The 23,771-nt window shown below is 46.9% G+C and overlaps 1 protein-coding gene across 1 annotated transcript in view; it reads right to left on the bottom strand.

The window, feature by feature from the left end:
* Window positions 1–22,808, bottom strand: part of cd2ap (CD2-associated protein) — a 124,936-nt gene extending 102,128 nt beyond the window's left edge. The window contains exon 1 of the mRNA XM_056294305.1: window positions 22,537–22,808. Coding sequence (XP_056150280.1) covers window positions 22,537–22,540 — 4 coding nt within the window. The 5' untranslated portion in view covers window positions 22,541–22,808. The remainder of the gene's footprint in view (window positions 1–22,536) is intronic.
* Between the last annotated feature and the right edge of the window lie 963 nt (window positions 22,809–23,771).

Here is a 23,771-nt window from a genome sequence, read left to right as displayed (position 1 = left end):
TCTTATTTCATGAGTATTTTTAAGTGGTGCCGTCTTCCCACTCCATCCATCCATTATCCCAACCGCTTATCCTGCTCTCAGGGTCACATGGATGCTGGAGGCTATCCCAGCAGTCATTGAGCGGCAGGCGAGGAGACACCCTGGACAGGCTGCCAGGCCATCACACAGGGCCGACACACAAACACACTCACACACACACACACACACACACACACACCTAGGGACAATTTAGTACAGCCGATTCACCTGACCCACATGTCTTTGGACTGTAGGAGGAAACCGGAGCACCCGGAGGAAACCCACGCAGACACGGGGAGAACATGCAAGCTCCACACAGAGGACAACCCAGGACTACCCCCCCTCAAGGTTGAACTACCCCCGGGCTCGAACCCAGGACCTTCTTGCTGTGAGGCAACCGTGTTAATCACTGCACCACCGTGCCGCCCCTTCCCACTCTATTCACATTGAAATATGACCGGGTGGTTTCGGGTCAAACATTTTCTGTCAGTCACTATTGCCAATATTCTGTGCCGGCTACGGGGCTGTGCCAGCCGGTCAGTGGTCACTCTGAACTCCTACTGCACTCATCGTCTTGTCTGCCTGCACCGCAGATAGTGAAAAACCTTTCCACTGCCACCACTCTCAGCGGTGCACGCCGCGACCACCATCGACTGTGCAGATGTGCAAAAGCAGCAGATGAACTCTGGCACATAGAAGCAAACTGAGAAAAAAGAAAAGAAAAAAAACACGTACGTAGAGGCAGCAGCAAACACAATGATAGGCAGGGGGAAAAAACACACAAACACACACACACCCAGAGGGAGGACCGAGCAAGCTTCTTGCCTGGGTCTGATGAACTATGTTTATCACAGCAGACTGTATCTTTTCCTGTGGTTACACGGACAAACAAACTGAAATTACCGTCTTGGGCCTTGGCTGCGTTGTTGTTTGTTTGTGTGCACTTTACTGACAATCCATCTCCTCTTCGGCTCGCACACAGCCCTGTGACACTCGAATGAAATTTTCCAACCTAGCAAAACCTAGACCTGTGCAAGTCCTAAAACGAATACAAATGTGTAAATACGTATTTTGGCACTGATAAGTAGGCGTTGTGTTTTGTTTTTTTTACCCAGAGTGCAAAACAAACAAATTAAAAATTCTAACAAGAGAAACTTTGCATTTTGCGCAGAGGAAATTCTATGGCTGGTGCCTCTCTGGGGCATTGCTTTATTACACACAAGAGTTTCTCCTTTAAGTTCAAGTTGAAGCCTGTGTCAAGCCGTCTTGGAGGAAGGAATGTTGAAACTACACAAACTTACACGAATGAGTCACACTGATAAATGGGGGCTCAATTTTCACTTCATCTTGTGATGTTCACCGGCCTCTCGTGTTTGCAGCGGGACGCCAGGCACCATCAAACAAAACCGTTTTTATTTGACTCGTTCTAAAACTGATACGCTGCAGTTGTCGTCGCCCCACTTGCGTTGCACCATCTTCTCTGTCTGTGTCACCACTTGCCAAATTCATATATCACGTAGACATTTGAGCACACTCCCTTTTGCATGGTCAAAAACAAAAGAGAAAAACACCCCCAGCCGAATATGGAAACTCCAACCACACTATGCTACAGTTACATTTGCTAGCTAGCTGCTGCTCCACTTCTCACTCCAGACAACACAAGAGTCTTTGTGTTCAGGTTTGTTTCAAGGTCTTTTTCACACAAAATCTGTACAGGCTCGAGTATATTCCACCACCACGCAAGAGAGGAGATGACACTGTTACCGTGGTCTACTGTTATTCTTTTTTTTGGGGGGGGGGGTTCCCCCTTTTGTCCCCAATTGTATGCCAATTATCCCACTCTTCCGAGCCTACCACATGCCTCCTCCGATACATGTGGAGTCGCCAGCTGCTTCTTTTCACCTGACAGAGAGGAGTTTCGCCAGGGGGATGTAGCACGTGGGAGGATCACGCTATTCCCCCCCCCCAGTTCCCCCTCCCCCCTGAACAGGTGCCCCGATTGACCAGAGGAGGCACTCATGCAGCGACCAGGACACATACCCCACATCCGGCTTCCCACCTGCAGACACGGCCAATTGCATCTGTGGAGACGCCCGACCAAGCCGGAGGTAACACAGGGATTCGAAGTGGCGATCCCCATGTTGGTAGGCGACGGAATAGACCACTACGCTACCCGGAAGCCAGCAAAAGATTCTTTGTTTTCAGGTTTGTTTCAAGGTCTTGTCCACACAAAAATCCATACAATTCCTCCGCCATGCGAGCGAGGAGATAAAACAGTTACCGTAGTTACTGTTATTCCTAAATTTCCATGCATTCTTTTACCCATGTGCCTTAACCATGATAACTGTGGTGTAAAGCCACCGGACCAACTCAAAGTTCAAAGGTTGCTTAATGGCATTTTTCTCCCCCCGTGGTCAGAGTAACGGTCACCCTCTTCACCCAGATGTTCAAAACCTCAAACCTCCCGGTCCCAAACAATGAACAAGTGTGCCTGCAGAGATATCTGGTCAATGGAAAGCCGCACCATAAAAGGTTATGATATATGTTTAACATCAGGCCTGGATGGCGTGTTTCAAAGCATGGCTCAGGACCCTTAAAGGGTTACAGGGCCGAGTTTTGTCACACATAAACACGTGACAAGTGAAGTAATGCATTTTCGGGAGCCTGAGTTCCAATGGTAAGACCTAATTCACCAAATGCGAGTCTGAGGTTTAGAATGAGACTTAAAACCCCTGATTTTCCAGAATTGCCTGGATTCAGCTATGCGCTTCGCCGTTCCCTGGTTTAGTTGTGTTATTGTAATGCACAAAGTTAGGGGTGAAATCTGTACCAGGAGCCACTGGCGGGCACTAGAAATTAATAAATTAACGGTTTTAGACAGGTTTGTGGTTTTAAAGCGGCTTTTTGTACATATGCCATAGTACAGAGAGGATACTGTCCTGTCACTGCACTACTTCTATTTGATTTAGCGTGAGCTATAATCCCAGAACTACTACTACTACTACTACTTTCCGCTTGTTATTCATTCAGGGAGATTTTTCCTTCCTACAAAAGGGGGACCTGAACGCGGGTAGGAGAGAAAGCGCTCTGGGTTTTGCTGTGGCAGTAGAAGATAGGTGTTGGCCTGTGAAATACCAGTGCTGGGAGGGCGGACAAAGGCCTTTTTGGTTTGTTCCTCGGAGGAAATGCCTCGCTAAACACATTAAACACAGCCGCCAAGCAGGCAGCACCTAGGTGGTGTATGTGTGTGTGTGTGTGTGTGTGTGTGAGAGAGATGTGTACTGAGTGAAAACGTTCTGCTGTTTCTATACATCCACACAAGGCCGAGGGGGGTTTCTGGCCTAGATGTCAACGTGAGAGAGAGGAAAAACGGAAGACGAGTTAACCTCCCAGAACAAATTACTAGAAAAAAATAAGATTAAACAATTAAAGATGTTTAGCTAGAACTGTGATCGACGACAACGGGGCAGAAACCGAATCGCACCAGGGACTTTTATGAGCGTTTCCAAGAATAAATAAGGGTGTCTTGAGCATTCACTTCTCTCACCACCCTTCATCTTAGCTGTCAGTTCCAAGTCTAAAATTACAGAATCCCTTTTGGGATGTCTTTACTACGACAAAAGGCTGTTGAATTCTACACACTAGTGCACTGTGTAATTTCTGGATCCAAGATAATGAACAAACTTTTATTCTGGTCGTAAGAGAACCCCCAAGAAACAGGCTTGTGAGCCATTTTCCAGTCTTAAACCAGAATTTGAGGCGCAGTGCTGCAGGAGGATGCATACATTTACATTTACATTCAGTGCAATGCATTCCTTTGGATCATGTCTTCCTAACGATGCAAGGGGAACCCACTCACACACATGCACCAGTTCTCACCACCGTCAGCCATTTCTCTCTTGTAGCCTTTAATCGCTGCCAAGTAGGCAGTGATCATCGATCCATTCATCGCTTTAATCTCTGCCAGTGATTAAAGCAATGAATGGGTGGATGGATGGATGGATGGATGGATGGATGCATCTCCACATACACATCATGCATGATTATGTGCATCTACTAGTGTATAGAGTTAATAATTCCTGGTATCACTGGAGGCTTGTTGGCTGGTGGAGGCTTTTTTTTGGGGGGGGGGGGGGGGCGATTTTTTTTCCTTTTTTTTTCTCCACCAATTGTACCCGGCCAATTACCCCACTCTCCCAAGCCGTCCTGGTCGCTGTTCCACCCCCTCTGCCGATCTGGGGAGGGCTGCAGACTATCACATGCCTCCTCCGATACATGTGGAGTCGCCAGCCACTTCTTTTCACCTGACAGTGAGGAGTTTTGCCAGGGGGATGTAGCGCATCGCAGGTTCACACTATTCCCCCCAGTTACCCCGCCCCCCGAACAGTCGTCCCGACCGACCAGAGGAGGTGCTAGTGCAGCAACCAGGATACGGCCGATTGTGTCTGTAGAGACACCCGACCAAGCCGGCGGTAACACGGGGATTCGAACCAGCAATCCCCTTGTTGGTAGGCAACGGAATAGACTGCTATGCTACCCGGACACCCCTGGTGGAGGCATATTGACTGCAGAATGAATAGGCAAACTGGCCTCTCTTCCTGGAGTTCGGCGCAAACAAACAAGAGTATAAAAGAAAATTTTGCAAACTAAGTATTTTGACAACCGAGGCATTGATTTGAATAACCAGTTATGTTATAAAACGAGAAAAGCACCATTTAGGAAAGAAAAGATGCCAGCGTCCACAAAATGAGTATACACTTAGCAACTTTTATGTAGAAAAAGAAAAGAAGTATGAGTCACCCTAACAGCATTTCTTATGACACAGTTAAGTTCTTATGGGTATGAAATGAATTATACTTCTGAAATATGAGTGATGACTCTGAGGGAGCTACAATGCTATGAAGTGGATATATAGCCCTTGGTAAAGAACATCCTCCATTGTAAGCTCATGTGAGCCCTGCATTAGCCCTGAGGCTTGCTGACAAGCCGAATGACTCCTGGCACTAACCCTGGAAGTCCAAAGCCTTGAAACAGTGACTGATACATGTACTTCTGTGGTCGTGTTCTTGCTCTTTTCCGGGCACATGTACCCTGGTACTAATCCTTTAAATGGCCACTCTCATCACAGGGGCATAGTAACTGATATCTGTCTCTCGCACTATGCACCTTATAGCGGTCTGTCTCTAAGTGGCTCATAAAAATGTCAGCTAAATGACAAATGTGCTTATATGCATGTACCAATACACCCTCACACACACACACGCCATCACGCATGCACACACACACACATGCACATACACACACTGACAACATGATGTTCCACTACATTGTCAATTGGCTAGATAGATTTCTCTTGTCAAGGCAGGGGCCTGAGTGATCTGTTCCAGTGCTTTCCTCACTTCCCAATTATCCATCCATCCATTATCCAAAGTGCTTATCCTACGTAGGGTCAATCAATCAATCAACCAATCAAGTTGCATTCGCGGGGACCTGGAGCCTATCCCAGCAGTCATTGGGCGGCAGGCAGGGAGACACCCTGGACAGGCCGCTAGTCCATCACAGGGCCCACACATTCACACCTAGGGACAATTTAGCACAGCCGATTCACCTGACCTACATGTCTTTGGACTGTGGGAGGAAACCAGAGCACCCGGAGGAAACTCACGCAGACACGGGGAGAACATGCAAACTCCACACAGAGGACGACCCGGGATGACCCCCAAGGTTGGAGTGCCCCAGGGCTCGAACCCAGTACCCTCTTGCTGTGAGGCGACCGCGCTAACCACTGCGCCACCGTGCCACCCCCACTTCCCATTTATGTGCCAGTTAATGCACTAATGTGTCAGTGTAGATGTGGGTCAGTAGGTTTGCTAGAGTCACTCAGACATGGCCTACATCACGGGTCACACTACAAAGGAGAACATTAGGATGCTCACAGCCATTGTAAGAGTGTACCACTGTACACTAGCAGGTCTGTGATGCTCTTCTTGGATCCTGTTTCTGAGAACACGTCACCGGTTTGCAGGAGAGACTCAAATTATACAGCGATCAAAGAACAGCATTCTAAACTCATCTATGCTTCCATCTGCACATCAACCAGAGAAGAGCACCTATTTCAGTTTGCCAACAGGATGTTATGACATCTACCTCAATATCCTATACATGTAAACACATGTACAACACACGCGAGAGCTGTGGTTTCAAAACATCTAGCTTATCCACGATAGGTGACTCTGTTTGTGTTCATCTTTTCATGACAGGGAGTAGAGGAGTACACTCAGTAGATGTCTTGATGCAGGCTCAATAATCCAGGTAAGAAGGTTGAATCAGTTCATCTGGACACGACGTTTATTGACAGATACGTTTCATCACTCATCTAAGTGACCTCTTCAGTCTCAACTGACTGCAGGTATCCCCACCCTTATAAACAATACAGTTGCAAAACGACCGAAACCAGCGATCAGTTTTACATGCAAATATGGGCGTGACCATTAACTAGAGCTTTGATGGTCATGTGTACTATTCACAGAGGATTTGGGAACGTTTGCAATCACAGCATTGTAAGAGGGCGACAGATTTACATATCCCATATGTGGCCGGAGTGTCGGAACAGTTGAGACATGTATTTTCCAAACACTCCAGGTCAAGTTGCTTTCAAATCCCAAAACACACTGCACCAGAAATTGGTCCACCCTAAGGATCGGGTTCCCCGGCACAAACAGAGTAATATAGTCATACACTATATTGCTCTGTTTGTGCCGGGGGACCTGTTTGTGCCGAGGGACCACTGTTAAGTGCCAGGAGGATTGCCGTGACTTGTACATTAGGGAAACTAAACAGACGCTGGCCAAGAGGATGACACAACACAGGAGAGCTAACACGTCAGACCAGGACTCCACAGTCCACACCCATCTACAGGCCAATGGCCACTCTTTCGAGGATGAGGGTGTGCACATCCTTGATAGGGAGGAACGCTGGTTTGAACAGGGAGTCAAAGAGGCCATCTATGTGAAGAGGGAATGACCATCCCTGAACCCCAGGGTGGGGGGCTAAGAGTACATCGGTCGCCATCTTACAATGCTGTGATTGCAAACATTCCCAAATCCTCTGTGAATAGTACATATGGCCATTGAAACTCTAGTTAATGGTCACGCCCATATTTGCATATGAACTGATCATTGGTTTTGGTCGTTATGCAACTGTATTGTTTATAAGGGGTGGGGATACCTGCAGTCAGCTTAGACTGAAGAGGTCACTTGTGAAACATACCTGCCAATAACCGTCGTGTCCAGATGAACTGATTCAAATTTTTTCAGTGCACTCAGCACAGTCCAGATCTCCGCCAGGCGTACGCGTCTCCCCTTCTCCAGTGCTTGGACTTGGCAACAAACCACCCTTTTTTCACCTACCGGGAGATAAGGGAAATGCACACACACACGGACAGAAAAAACAGTGTTTTTCCTGCCATTATAAGACTTCTGCGCAGCACCCAAGTTGACTGAACAGGAAATATGGGTGGGGGGGGGGCTAAAAATCTACCTAACAAAAATGTTTTACCTGTCAGTCTGTAGATGTGCAGCCTCCTAGGCAGACCCTTGCACAAAAGCGACCAAGTCTGACATGGTATGACAGAGATCAGGCTATCATAATTTCAAAGCCCTTATTAAAGACGTCAATTGTGTTTAACCGTCGCTGTTTTCATGATATAAAATTAAAGGTGAATAAATCAATGGCTGCTCTGCTGACTGACTTTCATTCATTCATAAAACAATGGCAAGAACACAGCTTAGCCATGGGAAATTTTTTTTATTGTAGTTACTGAGATGATTTCCAGCTGTGATTGTGATTAATCCTGCTCCTGAAACTGTATTTTTGCAGCCAAGTTTTAACACTGGAGACTATGGCACTGCCGCATAGCGGGCTGCAGTCACACCATCTGCACTTGGGAAAAACTTGGTCACACTACCTGTAAGTTACTTTTTCAGTGCACATTTACACTGCACTTTACTTTGCACTAACGGTAGCCCTCCAGGCTACTGCCTGGCAGAAATAATGACTCAAAATAAGTGATTTTACTATTCCTACCACAAACTTCATAATTACATCATGTACACTGTTCTGCAATGCTAACTTTGTCTGGAGACGCCTTAATTTCCAGGTACCATTTTGATCATCTAAATTCCAAGTTTCTATATGTGACGTTTGAAAGATGGAGAACCATGTGAACCTGTGGGAAGGAACCAACAGTATCTGTCTACAGACTGCAAGAAACCCCCCCACCCCAACCCCATGCTGAGGTTAGGGTTGGGAGGTTACAGTCAGGGCAGGTGATGGGAGTCCTGCTACAAGTTACGTCCGTACATGTTCTGCCCCTGTCTTGCAGTCCGCAGACAGACCCTTCTTGCGGGAACAGCAACAGCCGAGCACAGAGCTGTTGGACTTGTGTGTACAGACGTCGGAAGAGGCACAACAGAAATGGCTAAAAGCAACGTCGCTACATCGTGCATTTTGACAAGACAACATGCATGACTCAAAACACAGTGTGGGGGAATAACAGCAGATATGACATGAGAGAACAGATACGAGCACTTCTATCCTCTAGCCTAAACAGTTTGGTGACTGACATGGTGTCTACATTAGAGCAGGGTCTGACTCATGAGATGGCAAATGACTATGCGGGTCTCTCTCTGACATTGTTGTCTAAGAATCCAAAGTAGGGAGAAAAACCCAGGATGCTGTGCTCGGGCCCCAGCTCTCACTATGGTCCATGAGGTGGCAGGGACTCTTATCTCAGGTTCAGGATACAAGCAGCTACAGTGATGCATAAATCACAAAGGACAAGGTTGGACTAGATCCGGGCAAGGCCATGAGCCTAAACAGACTTGAACTGACTGGTCTCTGAAGATGCATGCAGTGTGAATGAATGGTGAGGGACATAAGGTGCCAGGGAGTCAAGTTTTTTGTTTTGTTTTTGTTTAAAGTTAAGGGATGGGGTGCCCGGGTGGCGTGGCGGTCTATTCCGCTGCCTACCTACACAGAGCTCGCCGGTTTGAATCCCCATGTTACCTCCGGCTTAGTCGGGTGTCCCGACAGACACAATTGGCCGTGTCTATGGGTGGGAAGCCGGATGTGGGTATGTGTCCTGGTTGCTGCACTAGAGCCTCCTCTGGTCGGTCAGGGCACCTGTTCAGGGGGGGAAGGGGAACTGGGGGGAATAGCGTGATCCTCCCACGTGCTTCATCCCCCTGGCGAAACTCCTCACTGTCAGGTGAAAAGAAGTGGCTGGCAACTCCCCATGTATCAGGGGAGACATGTGGCGATCTGAGGCTCTCCCCGGATTGGCAGAGGGGGTGGAGCAGCGACCGGAATGGCTCAGAAGAGTGGGGTAATTGGCTAAGTACAAGTGGGGAAAATCGGGGGGGGTAAGTGATTTCGCTATCGTTCTTGTCCAGAGCAACATAACACTGGTAGAATGAGATGATCACATTTCCCTTTACTCCTGATGGTCAGTAGTTTTCATCTAGCTATTTTTTACGCACAACATCGAATGAAATTTACCAAAGCATGAGGGGGGAAAATCCCTCTAAAATGCAGCAAAATGGTTTACACATAAACTGAGGTGAAAATGTTGACATATAAGAAAACTAATGATGTGATAATTAGAGAAGGAAATTTCAGATTTCTCCCCGATAGCCAGGGGATGAATTCTTGTCCACCCCTTTGTTTTTTTCTTGAGTATTTTCCCCGTGCACAGGGAGGGCTTAGCTACACACCTGATGTGTATTTCAATTTTAGCCTTTTTTTTTTCTTCAAATGTTCAGTTAAAGTTTGCTTAACATTTTGATGAAAACACGGCCACGCATTTTTCTCCTTGGTGTGCAGTAAATGTGTTACCGTTGCTGGGACGCCACCTGCCTTTTAAGCCAAATTAACAGGAGACAAACTAATCTGACCAAGACGTCATGCTAGCTCCTCTTTGCCCAAGTCCACCGGTTTATAATGAAAGCCATTAGTGAGTTTCTTCACGTGTACGATTACAAATGAAGCTTTAATGAGGCCTCCGTTCAGAAAGAGTGAACATGTGCTTTAAAGCAGGGGGGCTCTTCCCCCTCGTGTTGGCTTTAAAGAGGGCCGTATTGTCACCGTGTCATCACTGCACACTGTGACTCTCAGCCAGGCAGCCTCTAATCAAGCTGCTACTCTCACTGGCAGCCACCACACACACACACACACACACACACACACACACACACACACACACACACACACACACACACACACACACACACACACACACACACACACACACACAGGGATCAAAAAATGGCCCTGGCATTTGCGTCTCACAACGGCCCCATATCCAAACCCAACAGCAACCCAATTTTGTTAACATAAAAAGCTCGAGTTAAAACCCCCACAGACTGACTAGAATGCAGAAATGCCAGTAGAGAGAGGGCATCCACAACCTCACGCACACTAAACACATGCCGACTCCTAAACTGACGACACTGAACACAATCTCAGACCTGCGGAAAGTTAACCTTGGGCTACGACATGATACGCTCCGCGAGTAAACTAAAGGTAGGAGTTACATAGTATCTTGCTCAAGGACACTTCAGCAGGTCTGGCCAAACTGAGGGACCTCCAGTTTCGGAGGTCCTCACAAGTGACTTGGCCAGCTTGGCATCCTGCCAGCCAGCACACGGCCAGCCCAACATCAATTCTCATTTTAACCTCGAAGTACAATCCCAACCATGCACCGTCTCCCTGTAAATGTCACATTTTCTCCCCGGTAGCTTGGCCAGCCCTGCAGCACTTTACCTGGCCCTCCAGCACTTTACCTGGCCCTCCAGCACTTTACCTAGCCCTGCACCGCTTTACCTAGCCCTGCAGCACTTTACCTGGCCCTCCAGCACTTTACCTAGCCCTGCAGCACTTTACCTAGCCCTGCACCGCTTTACCTAGCCCTGCAGCACTTTACCTAGCCCTGCACCACTTTACCTAGCCCTGCAGCACTTTACCTAGCCCTGCAGCACTTTACCTGGCCCTGCAGCACTTTACCTAGCCCTGCAGCACTTTACCTAGCCCTGCAGCACTTTACCTAGCCCTGCACCACTTTACCTAGCCCTGCAGCACTTTACCTAGCCCTGCAGCACTTTACCTAGCCCTGCAGCACTTTACCTGGCCCTCCAGCACTTTACCTAGCCCTGCAGCACTTTACCTAGCCCTGCACCATTTTACCTAGCCCTGCACCACTTTACCTAGCCCTGCACCACTTTACCTAGCCCTGCAGCACTTTACCTGGCCCTCCAGCACTTTACCTAGCCCTGCAGCACTTTACCTAGCCCTGCAGCACTTTACCTGGCCCTGCACCACTTTACCTAGCCCTGCAGCACTTTACCTAGCCCTGCAGCACTTTACCTGGCCCTGCACCACTTTACCTAGCCCTGCAGCACTTTACCTAGCCCTGCAGCACTTTACCTGGCCCTCCAGCACTTTACCTAGCCCTGCAGCACTTTACCTAGCCCTGCACCGCTTTACCTAGCCCTGCACCACTTTACCTAGCCCTGCACCGCTTTACCTAGCCCTGCAGCACTTTACCTGGCCCTCCAGCACTTTACCTAGCCCTGCAGCACTTTACCTAGCCCTGCACCACTTTACCTGGCCCTGCACCACTTTACCTAGCCCTGCAGCACTTTACCTGGCCCTCCAGCACTTTACCTAGCCCTGCAGCACTTTACCTAGCCCTGCACCACTTTACCTAGCCCTGCAGCACTTTACCTAGCCCTGCACCACTTTACCTGGCCCTGCACCACTTTACCTAGCCCTGCAGCACTTTACCTAGCCCTGCAGCACTTTACCTGGCCCTCCAAGTGTAAGGCACAACAGGCTCCAGTCAGCAGCTGACCTAGGCTTCCTGCGCTCGACTCCAACACATACCCATGCACACAAACAGCTAAGCAGAGAGAACTGTTTAAAAAAAAATCATAGATTGAGATGGGAAAATGAGGGGGTAAAGGAAGAGAGAAATAAACGAGTGCTCACGTGTAAGGAATTTCACTATCTCTCCATCACACACTCCCTTTAGAAACTGATGCATTAACAACGTGGCAGAACACCTAAGGGAGAGGCAGCTGAGAATTCCTGACATATTTGTTGCAAGAGAGAGAGAGAGAGAGAGAGAGGGAGAGAGAGAGAGAGAGGGAGGGAGAGAGAGGGAGAGGTGATGATGATGATGATCATCATCATAATGACTGAGGACAACTCAAGCAGGCAGGGAGTCGCGCTGTGGGCTATGAGCTCGACTGCTCTCTCTCTCTCTCTCTCTCTCTCTCTCTCTCTCTCTCTCTCTCTCTCTCTCTCTCTCTCTCTCTCTCTGTGGTCACCGTATCTCGGGTTTCTCAAGTCTTTGCATGGGTGTGTTAATGTGTGTGTGAGTGTTTGCAAGCATGCATCATCCGTGTGCCTCGCACTTCATTACAGCTGGGCTCTTCGTATTTTTGATAAGATTGGCCCCCAACTAGTGCCGTGGTTAGCTTATCTTGAGTGGGTGTACGTTCACAGTCTTATATATGTCGGCAACACACATAGAAGGGACACTGGAGATTTTACAGTGGAAAAATCAGGTAAAAGCCCGTCCAGCCACTGATGCACGTGGTGATGTCGGCGACAGTGGCACACCATCTCCTACTAAACGCATTTGAAAAAACGATGAGTCCTCCTGTCCACTGACTAAAACCAACGACGAGCTCTCCAGCAACGGCAGATTAGGGGGTTAGCATCCTGTTTGCGACGTGAGCCGGCAGCTTTTGTCATCAACCAGAGGCACGACAACGCACTACAACAGAATTTGGCAGACGGCAACCAATAAACTAAGAACGCCCGTGTCTTAAACTGCAGATCACGTGTTGGTTCCTTTTAGGTCGCCCACATGTCATACTATGATGTACATATATATATATATATATATATATATATATATATATATATATGAGAGTTCCCTGTTCCCGCTCCTTTTCAATAGTTGGAACGTTTATATTATTACTTGCATATGAAAACACTTTTTCTTTGTTTTCATACACTATGATGGGCAAAATACGTGATTATGAAATGATCAGCACAGATACACGTATGTTTTAAATTACTGTTGGTCCTCCCTAAACCAAATTGAATTAACTCCATTTGCATCCTTGCCAAAAAAAAAGAAAAAGACAGCGCCGCTGCACGGTCTCCTCACAGTGGCATGAAGTTGCGGTTTTCTGAATATGGTTCCTTCACCTCCACGTCCCGTTATTCTACTCCGTGTGTTCCTTTATCTGACATACCTCCACCGTGCCCATACTCGCTCGGAGTCCTGTTGCGATCAGGAGCATAGTTTATCTTTCGCCTCTCCTCCCTTCAGCGTCAGCGCACCGCTCCAACACAATGCAGCATTCATTCAGGCTCCCGAACCAAGATGTGGAGTCAGTCTGGTGAAAAACTGAACGACACGGTCACATGACAAGCATCTCAGTTTTTAAAAAAAAACAGCAACACCTCTTAAGAAATGATTGACAGTTCTATTCCGTTGCCTACCAACACGGGGATCGCCGGTTCGAATCCCCGTGTTACCTCTGGCTTGGTCGGGCGTCCCTACAGACACAATTGGCTGTGTCTGCGGGTGGGAAGCCGGATGTGGGTATGTGTCCTGCTCACTGCAGTAGCACCTCCTCTGGTTGGTCGGGGCGCCTGTTCACGAGGGGAGGGGGAACTGGGGGGGGGGACAGTATGATCCTCCCACATGCTACGTCCCCCTGGCGAAACTCCTCACTGTCAGGTGAAAAGAAGCAGCTGGCGACTTCACATGTATGGGAGGAGGCATGTGGTAGCCTGCAGCCCTCCCCGGATCGGCAGAGGGGGGTGGAGCAGCAACCGAGATGGCTCAAAAAAGTGGGGTAATTGGCCGGATACAATTGGGGTAAGAAAGGGGGTAGAAAAAAAAAACCCCAAAAAATCGTAAGTGATTGACAGTTTAAAATAGGGAGGAAAAAATTGAAAGTATTTTGTAGGATGGCAGGTAACTTAAGTCCCTGGCTGACTAAAACATGAGTACTTTTTACAAACTGCATCCTCAATGCCTGCTAGTTTTGGCCAGATTCTACCTAGGCCAACATTCATGGCAAAAGGAAATGTCCAGCCGTAAATAAACCATAATTTTGATACGCTTATCCAGGGCAACAGTCAGAGACAGGAAGGGGGCTCGGTGTCTTTCCTGGAGGCCTTTTGGCATGACACATGGCTGTCGAGGGCTAGGATTGTAGTGTGGGTGTCAAAACCAACAAACTTCTTCAGTTAGGAAACAGAGTCTGCAAAACACTTGGCCACCAGCCACTCACACTCACAAATCTCCGTCTCTCTCAACTTGAACAGTCTCTGGTCACCAGTTCATGTGCCATTAAGAACCATGAGTGCACAGGCTTTCATTACAACCACACTCAGCCGGCGGATCTGACAAATTAGTTCCGCCCTCTCTGTTGAAAACGAGCTAATTAGTCAAATTAGCTGTGGTAGTAATTAGAGAGAGCAAAACCAACCCCTGCATATCTACTTAGCAGGGCTGGGTGTCATACAAATTCAATCATGTCGGCAGTGACTCCAGCACCTCTTATCGATTCTGGTGCCGGATAAGACCGCTGAGCAGTGCCTTTTTCTTGTCAAGGTGCACGAAAATGTTTTAATGCTGGTAATTGCCAAACATAAACAACACCATCATACTTGATAAACAGAATTATCTTTACTGTTGGTAACAACCAGATATAAACATCATATGCATTACAGCCGCATGCTGTACATTAACTAACGGCTTTGAAAGACTGCAATTATTGATTGACACGGGCTTTTAGCAAACTTTCTGTGGAAAAATCTGCATATCAGCCCCTTTGTGAGACAACGCATGGCCTCCCCTCACTGATGGCATCATCCGCTGGGGGGGGGAAATTACTTACGCGCACTTGTGAAACATTTGGCACCAATAAGAAGCACCCTTCGCTCAGACCTCATCAATCGAGTCAGTTCCTCCACTTTGGTACTGGCACGCTAACAGTACTGGTACTCCAAACCCAGTCCTCATGTCAGGAGATAGTTAAGCGGATGTGTCTGTTACCTCCGGAGTCGCAGGTGTGACCTCGCTGGCCTGGGTTCATTTCCGGTCAGGAAGTTTCTCTCCCGTGTGCCCCCCCTACTCTGTCTCCCTCTCAGCTTTTCTATTGTCTGACTGAATAAAACAAGACTAGGTTAAAACCTAGTGTATGGCTTGACTGCGACTACGTTTATTAAACGGCTGTTTTTGTGCAACAACGTTAAAAAAGCAGCTGTTTTGACATCGGTTCTGTGAACAGCCGATGACGTAAAAGAAAACTGTTCACCGCGAGTCTGGGTATCGTAGCCGTCTATTCTGTCGCCTACAAACACGGGGATCGTCGGATCGAATCCCCATGTTATCTCCGGCTTGGCTGAGCGTCCTACAGACACAATTGGCCGTGTCTGCAGGTGGGAAGCCGGATTTGGGTGTGTGTTCTGGTTGCTGCACTAGCACCTCCAATGGTCGGCTGGGGCGCCTGTTCAGGGGGGGGAGGGGGAACTGAGGGGAATAGTTTGATCCTCCCACGCGCTATGTCCCCCTGGCAAAACTCCTGTCAGGTGAAAAGAAGCGGCTGGCGACTCCACATGTATCAGAGGAGACACGTGGTAGTCTGCAGCCCTCCCTGGATCGGCGGAGGGGGTGGAGCAGCGACCAGGACAGCTCAGAAGAGTGGGGTAATTGGCCGGGTACAATTGAGGAGAAAAAATGGGGGGGGGGGGGGTTAAAAAAACAAAAAACAAAAATAATAAGAAGAAGAAAACTGTTTGCGCCTCTTCCTTTTGAAAGACAGGTGACCAATGGGGAAACTCCAACTCAGCCATCCGACCAATGGTGAAACTCTTATCACTCACTCACTCCCTACCGGATGTGTAGGGCCAGCCCCGCTGCTACGGTCCAGCCAAATACTGAGGTGAGTTGGCTCCCCACATTCTGTTTAAAGAGAAAAAAGTAACTTTATACACATGGCCCTCTACGGTTGCTCTATGATTGGGCAACAATTTGTCTAAGGAGCTTCTCTGATTGGTGTATGGGTTGAGGACATTTCGGTCAAAGTTCAGCGCAAGGGAACAGGAAGGAGGAGAAACAGGCTTCCAGACGAGTGGGTTATTGTTTCCTCTCTTTCTCACGCGGCACTTCCTGCTGAGGGGTCTGGTCCAACATGGGCCTTACATAACTCGGTGACGGAGGGAGTGACAGCCGGGGTAATATGACACATGAGATGCAGAGGGACGGGGGGGGGAGATAGGAAGTTACTCTGAGAGCGATAGAGAGAAAGTAAGCGACAGAGGAAGGAAGATGGAGAGACAGAGAGAGAGAGAGAGAGAGAGAGAGAGAGAAATACTCAAGGCCACGCAGGCGAGCCGAGTGCCAGGAACAGATTCGCCACAGCCTAACAAATCAATCTCTCTCACTGTCAGTGTTTCTCTCGCTCTCTCTCTCTCTCTCTCTCTCTCTCTCTCTCTCTCTCTCTCTCTCTCTCAATCAGGAAAGAGGAAACTCATAGCTGCATTCTTTCCCATTGATCTGCAAAGTCGCTGATATGGAGGGCACAATCAACGTAAGAGACATGGAAAGTGTATGCGCAAGAGAGAGCTGTTACGATCCTCACCAAGTCCGTTTTGTTTTTAGGACTTAGGCCAACAGGGTGGTTGATAACAACTCTCGGGTACACATGCTTACCGAGGAGGGGTGGGGGATTTTTGAGTCACGTAAGAACCACGATCCTTATCTCCTACGATTCTGAATAGATTCACAAATTCCAAAAATCAATTTTTAAAGACCTTTTTTTTCCCTCGGTCTTAAGTAGCTTCCTCGCTGCTGGCAATGTGGACTTGCCGCGCACCTGCTCCCGCTTCCGGAAAAGGCGACAGTGGCTAGCCAGTCGCTGCTAGCGTTAGCTCTTGGTAGCCTTTGTGAAAATGGAGCAGCGACAAATTCAGCCAGTCCCACCATCACTGAAGGCAAGCGTTTGGGCACATTTTGGACTTAATCTCCCGGGGAAGAAGGAGCTTGACATGACTCATTCGATATGCAAGATTTGCAAAACGATAAGTTAAGTATTTCGGGAACACTACACATGTTAGGTCTCACGTCGTACGCCATCACCCAGAGTTGAAAGAAATGGAACAACGACTCCCTTGCAACATCAACAAACAAACAACGCACACTGCACCGCTTTACCAAACTCCCAGCCACTTCTGAACAGGCAAATAATAATAACAACTAGATCTATCTACTCTTTCATTTCAAAAGACCTGCACCCCTACAGCATAGTCGATAATGAAGGTTTTAGGTTTATGATCCAGACAAGTGAGCCAAAGTACGACATACCATCACGTCGGTTTTTTTTACTGAGAAAGGTTAGGTTTGCCTTTGTATGTTCACACTATTGCAATCAACTGATATAACTTTTTCAAATGTAAAAACTATACACACTGCTTCTGTGCCATAATTTGCCACACCGCCTTCCTTAGCACACAGCAGACTGGAGTAGGTCCTGAAATTAGCATCCATCCATCCATCCATTAGCCGAACCGCTTATCCTGCTTTCAGAGTCGTGGGGATGCTGGAGGCTATCCCAGCAGTCACTGGGCGGCAGGTGGGGAGACACCCTGGACAGGCCGCCAGACCATCACACACACACACACACACACACACACACACACACACACACACACACACAGAGTCATACCTAAGGGCAACAAGTACGGCCGATTCACCTGACCTACATGTCTGGACTGTGGGAGGAAACCGGAGCACCCGGAGGAAACCCACGTAGACACGGGGAGAACGTGCAAGCTCCACACAGAGGACAACCCAGGACTACCCCCCCTCAAGGTTGAACTACCCCCGGGCTCGAACCCAGGACCTTCTTGCTGTGAGGCGACCGCACTAACGACTGCGCCACCGTGCCTCCCGCAATTAGCTCCCCTATGTACCAAATCTAGAATCGGTTTTGAATCGGGAGTCCTTTTGAACTGAAAATCAATTTTGAATCGAATCGTGACCCCTAGAATAAAAATCGAACCAAATCGTGAGATTCCCAAAGATTCCCAGAGTAACATGCACCACAGCGCTAGACTGGGGAGTTCTGACAAGCCCACTGGCGATCATGACAAAAAAACCTGCCATCTACGATTGAACAGAGGCCCACCTTTGGCTTAAAAATGCCAAAGACCTGTCAGGCCATGCTTAACTGAAACTGTGTCTTGAGAGCTAGACTGGCTTATTTTTTTTGCCTGCTATTCACAAGACTGTAATAATGCATTCTTATGACATGAAGGCATAATATGCTGTACATAATGCATTTCTTCATTCAGTAAACAAAAAGCCTATTGCATTGAAAGAATGCACAAAAAAAGCAAATTGCAGTGAAGTACATGAAATGACAAAGTGTTCCTGATTCCTATAGCCCTCTTTGGCATTTAGCATGGTGTGTGTGAGAGGTTAGATATTCTGGATTTGAAACAGGCAATTCATGTCTAGCAGATGACAGACACACCAGGTATGCTACCAAGTATTGCATAGCACGGACTAAATAACGAGCATTAAACAGAGGCGTGTCAAGGAACTATGATGTCATAAAGAAGGAAATGAATGAAAGCCATGTATAAATATCTCATTTTCAGTCGGACGGGCAGTCACTTAAATAGAACTAACTACTGTATAAGGAATGTTTCATACCGTTTATAGCCGGATGATTTACTTATGCTTTCCACAATTAATTGGGGTGTGCACGCTACCCACACACACACACACACACACACACACACACACACACACACAAGCTCCCTTTCATTCCCTCTAAGTAGTTAATAAACCTCGCTACCATCCCTCTTTCCGTCTCCATTTCAGTAGTGACCAAGGGTGCACACCTGGTAGTTCTATTTTCATTTATCCATACACCCACACAAACGTTTTATTCGCTTACCATTTGTTGCAGTGCGTTGCATGTTCCCCCCGCCGTCTCCCATCCATGAGTTTGGTCGGTAAAACAGGGGCGTAATGTTTCCCTCTGTTAAATAATATGTTCTTGCACGCTTTCACGGCCGCATGGTTGTGTTTCTGGTTTGTAATGTTCCATTCTTGCTGCACGTCTTGTTTTGGCTCGAGGAGAATGTTTATGAAAATATAGATAATCCATCCATTATCCACACCGCCTCAATAGAGATAATCCTTGTCTAAAATATATTTGGGTTTAAGAAGCTGTGGATGCTTTATTGGGTGGGAAAATGGGTTAATTGTATTTCATTTATGTAATTATTGAGCCTGGTGGGCAGGGCTACTGGTTTAAGAGGGCTGCCCTGGGCCCTGCTAGAGTCGGTCTTGGCTTGGTTACAGAGAAGGTAACGTCTAATGAATTTTCAGGTTGCTTTTTGCACCGGACTGTTTTTAAATATTTGAGTTATTGAGGAACTCCCTTTTGTAACATTTAGTAATCTTGTGTATAGAGTTTTTATTATTATTATTATTATTATTACAGTAAAAGGATGTTTATATGGTGTTGAATAAAAGTCAATAAATTCCCTGGAGTTTAAATTCACAAACTTTACTAGGATTTTTTTTTTTATTGTCTCAGTGACTGAAAGGATGAATTTGATTTTGGCTCAGTTGTCTTTTATTTGAAAGGCTGAAGATATATCATTCAGAGTCAAAGGACAAATTCATAAAGGATCAAGTTTTATTTGAGCCATCTGATACAGCTAGGATATTTATCAGTTTTGAATTATCTTGTTTTATGAAAAATGTCATCCCCTCATATTTCTTGGTAAGGTCTTTTCCAGTAAATATGTGGCGAACGAAAATATGTCTCTTCTTGCAAAGTTTGCAAGACGTTTTTGAGTTTCCAAAACTACTGCAATGCCCTAAGAAAAATATAGTGAAAAACAGCGCGCGCGCGCGCGCGCGCGCACACACACACACACACACACACACACACACACACACACACACACACACACACAATTCCTGAAAGGGCTGAGGCTTGGAGAAAATACCCAACAGACCATCAGCCAACATTATAAGGAAACAGTAACTGTTAAATCAGTAACATCAGGAACATTCATTTGTCATTTCACTTCATGCACTTGCGTACATGAAATGAAACAAAACATCATTTCCCTCAGCCCACAGCAGTGCAACACAAAGACAAAAACACATAACTAAACTACAAAAACATATATATCCAACATATCACCCAAAAAAAAAAACCAAAAAAAAAAAACAGAACAGACCACCAGACCCCCTCCAGCCACTTGGCTAGTTATAGGGGGCTTGCTCGCCTTGGTCTAAAGCTTCAAAGGAACCCTGGTGCAAAGTCAACCCTGGTCTCTTAACCAAATGCTGGTCAGTTTTGGTCGTGGATTAAAAGTTTGTTTACTCTGCAAAAGAATTTGGCAAATATCCATCTACTCCTCAAAAGAGATGGGGCTCTGTTGTATCCTAAGATGTCCCTGGTCGACAGAGGCAAGTCAATTTTAGGATGAGCCATACAATTTATTAGTGTTGGCAAAGGGGAGCAACCCAACCACACCTCACATACACACAATGGATGAAACATATGGAAACACCACAAGGCCAAAACATGTAGGTAACATTCTACATAGTCAAAATTCTTCCATTTGAGATCTGCAGCCCGGTGAAGGTTCATTTTGGAATATAATATAGGTAATATAATCCAATAGAAAGTTGCATGTACCCCAAACATAAATAGAAAATAACAACCATAGATGTGATGGGCTCAACTTGCACAATTTAGGACATGTTCAAGCACAGCTGAGGCATCTTCTGCAGCCAGCTACCTCTGAAGAAAAGGCATACGATGGCTCATCAACACATGATGGGTCCAATACAGCCTTTATTAACTCAATGTGAAAATCAAATTGCCATCCTTGTGGGTCCAAATACATAATAATGGCATCTGTGTAAAATGATGCTTTTGGTTCTTGTTTTTTTGAGCTGTGTTGGGTTTAGTTGCACAGTTTGTCTGCTTCTGCATCATCTTATAATCTCATATGACATACAGACTTAACGTTTCAATGTGCCAAGCCTCAGGGGGAAGCCAAATTCACCCCGGCACTCAAAGTTAAGAGCCCACAGCCTATTATCTAATCTGTTTTTGCACTTCAAGGTAACGTCTTCATTAGATTCGTATTCTTTTTGTATCACGGGTATCAGTATCTTATGGTGTGTATAGCTACAAGTCTAACCACCAAATTTATCTGATTCCCAAGGCTATATTTGGAGCAAAGTCAGGTGACTGATTTTGATCATTCAGCAGCGCAGTCCCTGCAAGCCAACAAACAAGAGGACTATGTGGGGCTAAACAAAAAACCTGTTCCACAGCATAGCAAAGGTCATATTAGCCTCACATAGCACCTCACCGCCACAGAAACCGCAAAACTCGACTACCATGCAACAGGCTAGTTTCAATGTACAGTTAAGTGGTTTGTGATCAACTCCACGCTTGCTCAATGTTTTGTTTGGCGCGGGCTTTCTCATAAATCGACTTAAACCTGGTGTATGGCCGAGTCAATGAGGAAATTACCAAAAAAAACATGGAAAACACATGATCAAGTCTTCAAAAAGGAAGAGGCTTGGACGGGAAGGGGGGGGGACCCCAATACATCAACCAATGCACCTGGCTCGTCAAATGCATTAACAGCCTTGTCAGATAGATTGATGGGGAAAACAGGCCAGCATGTACAAAAACCATGGCCCGTTCTGGGTCCAGATCGGTAGTTTTAAATACCAAGGACTAAGCTGGGTCATATATGGTGCAGCCTGGGTGTGGGAACTCAAGATTGTCACATGGAAAGAATGTCAAACACGACTCTCGTTATGGGCCCAAATGACAGTCGTGGACCAAATGTTGTTTACACCGGCGGATGACTACTGGCGGAGGGCAGCAGGCGTCACACCTTGCGAGACAACACGCCAGGTCCGCTCACGTAAGAAAACTTCACTACTGCCAGTCCCTTCCTTCGCATTACTGAGCACAGATCTACCCATGAGACTTAGGGAAGAATCTCAAAACAAGTTCAGGGGTAAAAAGTCGTTTCCAAAAGGCCATGCTGACATTAGCTACCAGCTCTCTCTTTGTTTTTTTGTGTTTTGTAAAGAACGATTCACGTTAACATGCGCTAGAACTGCAGCCAGATCGAGGGGATGGAGCTGACGCGAGCTGGCTGCGCTAGCTGGCTAAGCTAACCAGCTAGCTTGCTAGCCAACTCAACTTTTAACTGCCTTGGCTGGCGGAGTAAAACCCACCGAGAGCGGACGCGATGACGCCGTCACTTGGTACTCGTCGTGTGTCCAACGTGCTTGGGGGGGGAGAAAACAAGTCTAGAGAGAATAAAGCCAATCACACGGCGGACGCCACATCACGGAAAACTCACCCATCCCACCAGTCCTTTCTCGGTCCGCACCGCCTCGCTATCAAAGGTCGGGAATCTCCTATCCAGCAGCCTCCGCGCTCGCGAGCCGCCGGCCAGGTGGGTGTTTGTTTAACGCGTTAAAACTCGCTCGTTCTCGAATTCACAGCCAGCACGCGAGCGAGCTGCGTCGTGTATCCATTCGTCCTTGCGCAACAACACACGACAGGCAGCCTCTCCAGAGATCTGCCTCGGCGGCGGCTTCAAGATTATTTGCGCAGGAAGTTCAACCAGGAGTCTCCACCTTTCTTGGACTTGCCTCTACCCTGTTGCTGCTGCTGCTGCTGCTGGCTGCCCGTTGCCACCAAAAATACAAAACAGGGAAACTTCGCGATGTTTCACGCCGGACGGTCCCGCGAGAGGAACGCTTAATGGAATGTTAATCCCCCTCTGTATAATTAGCCTACTCAGCAGGAGAGAGGGAGAGGGAGAGAGAGGGGGGGGGGAGAGAGAGAGAATTAGAAACTACATTCACTTACTTCATGGGTCAGTTTTCCCTGAATACAGTGACATTTGATTTTAGTGTGATCTCGTACTGACTTATCAAGCAACATTCAGGGGTGCAGTGACCTTAACTGTTTGTGTTGTGTTGTGTTGTGTTGTGTTGTGTTGTGTTGTGCTGTGTTGTTAGAATAGAAGTCGTCGTTATGTCTTGGCAGCAAGCTGACTTTGAGATTATCAGAAACCTTTCTTTTATTGAAAAGGCACCAAAACTCATTCTGCACACAATCTACACACACACACACACACACACACACACACACACACACACACACACACACACACACACACACACACACACACACACACACACACACAGTGAATATGTTCATCAGCAAGACGCCAACCTTCATGCTGTCTCGTTGTAAGTTGTATTTGATAATTGCAGCAACTGAAATACAGAATCATAACGGCGTCAATACATGATTTGTACACTGAGCTGGTGTCTGCCATACCCCTTATTATCTTGCCGAATTGTTGGGTTATACAGTGCATAATAGATACTGGGATAGATATCTCATGTTATGTATCCCATATAGTTCCTGTACATATAAAGACTAAAATGGCAGCGTGAGTTGAGGTGGTGTGAAAATTTACAACTTGCTTCAAATAGAATAAATGAATAAAAAGAACAATGTCTTGGACCAGGCCAAAACATCAGTGAAGTCGTAATTCACTGATTAATTTGTTATGACAGA

Source organism: Lampris incognitus, chromosome 15, assembly GCF_029633865.1.
Source record: "Lampris incognitus isolate fLamInc1 chromosome 15, fLamInc1.hap2, whole genome shotgun sequence".
Lineage (NCBI taxonomy): Eukaryota > Metazoa > Chordata > Actinopteri > Lampriformes > Lampridae > Lampris > Lampris incognitus.
Note: the sequence above shows the minus strand (reverse complement) of the source record. Positions and strands in the feature narration are given on the sequence as shown.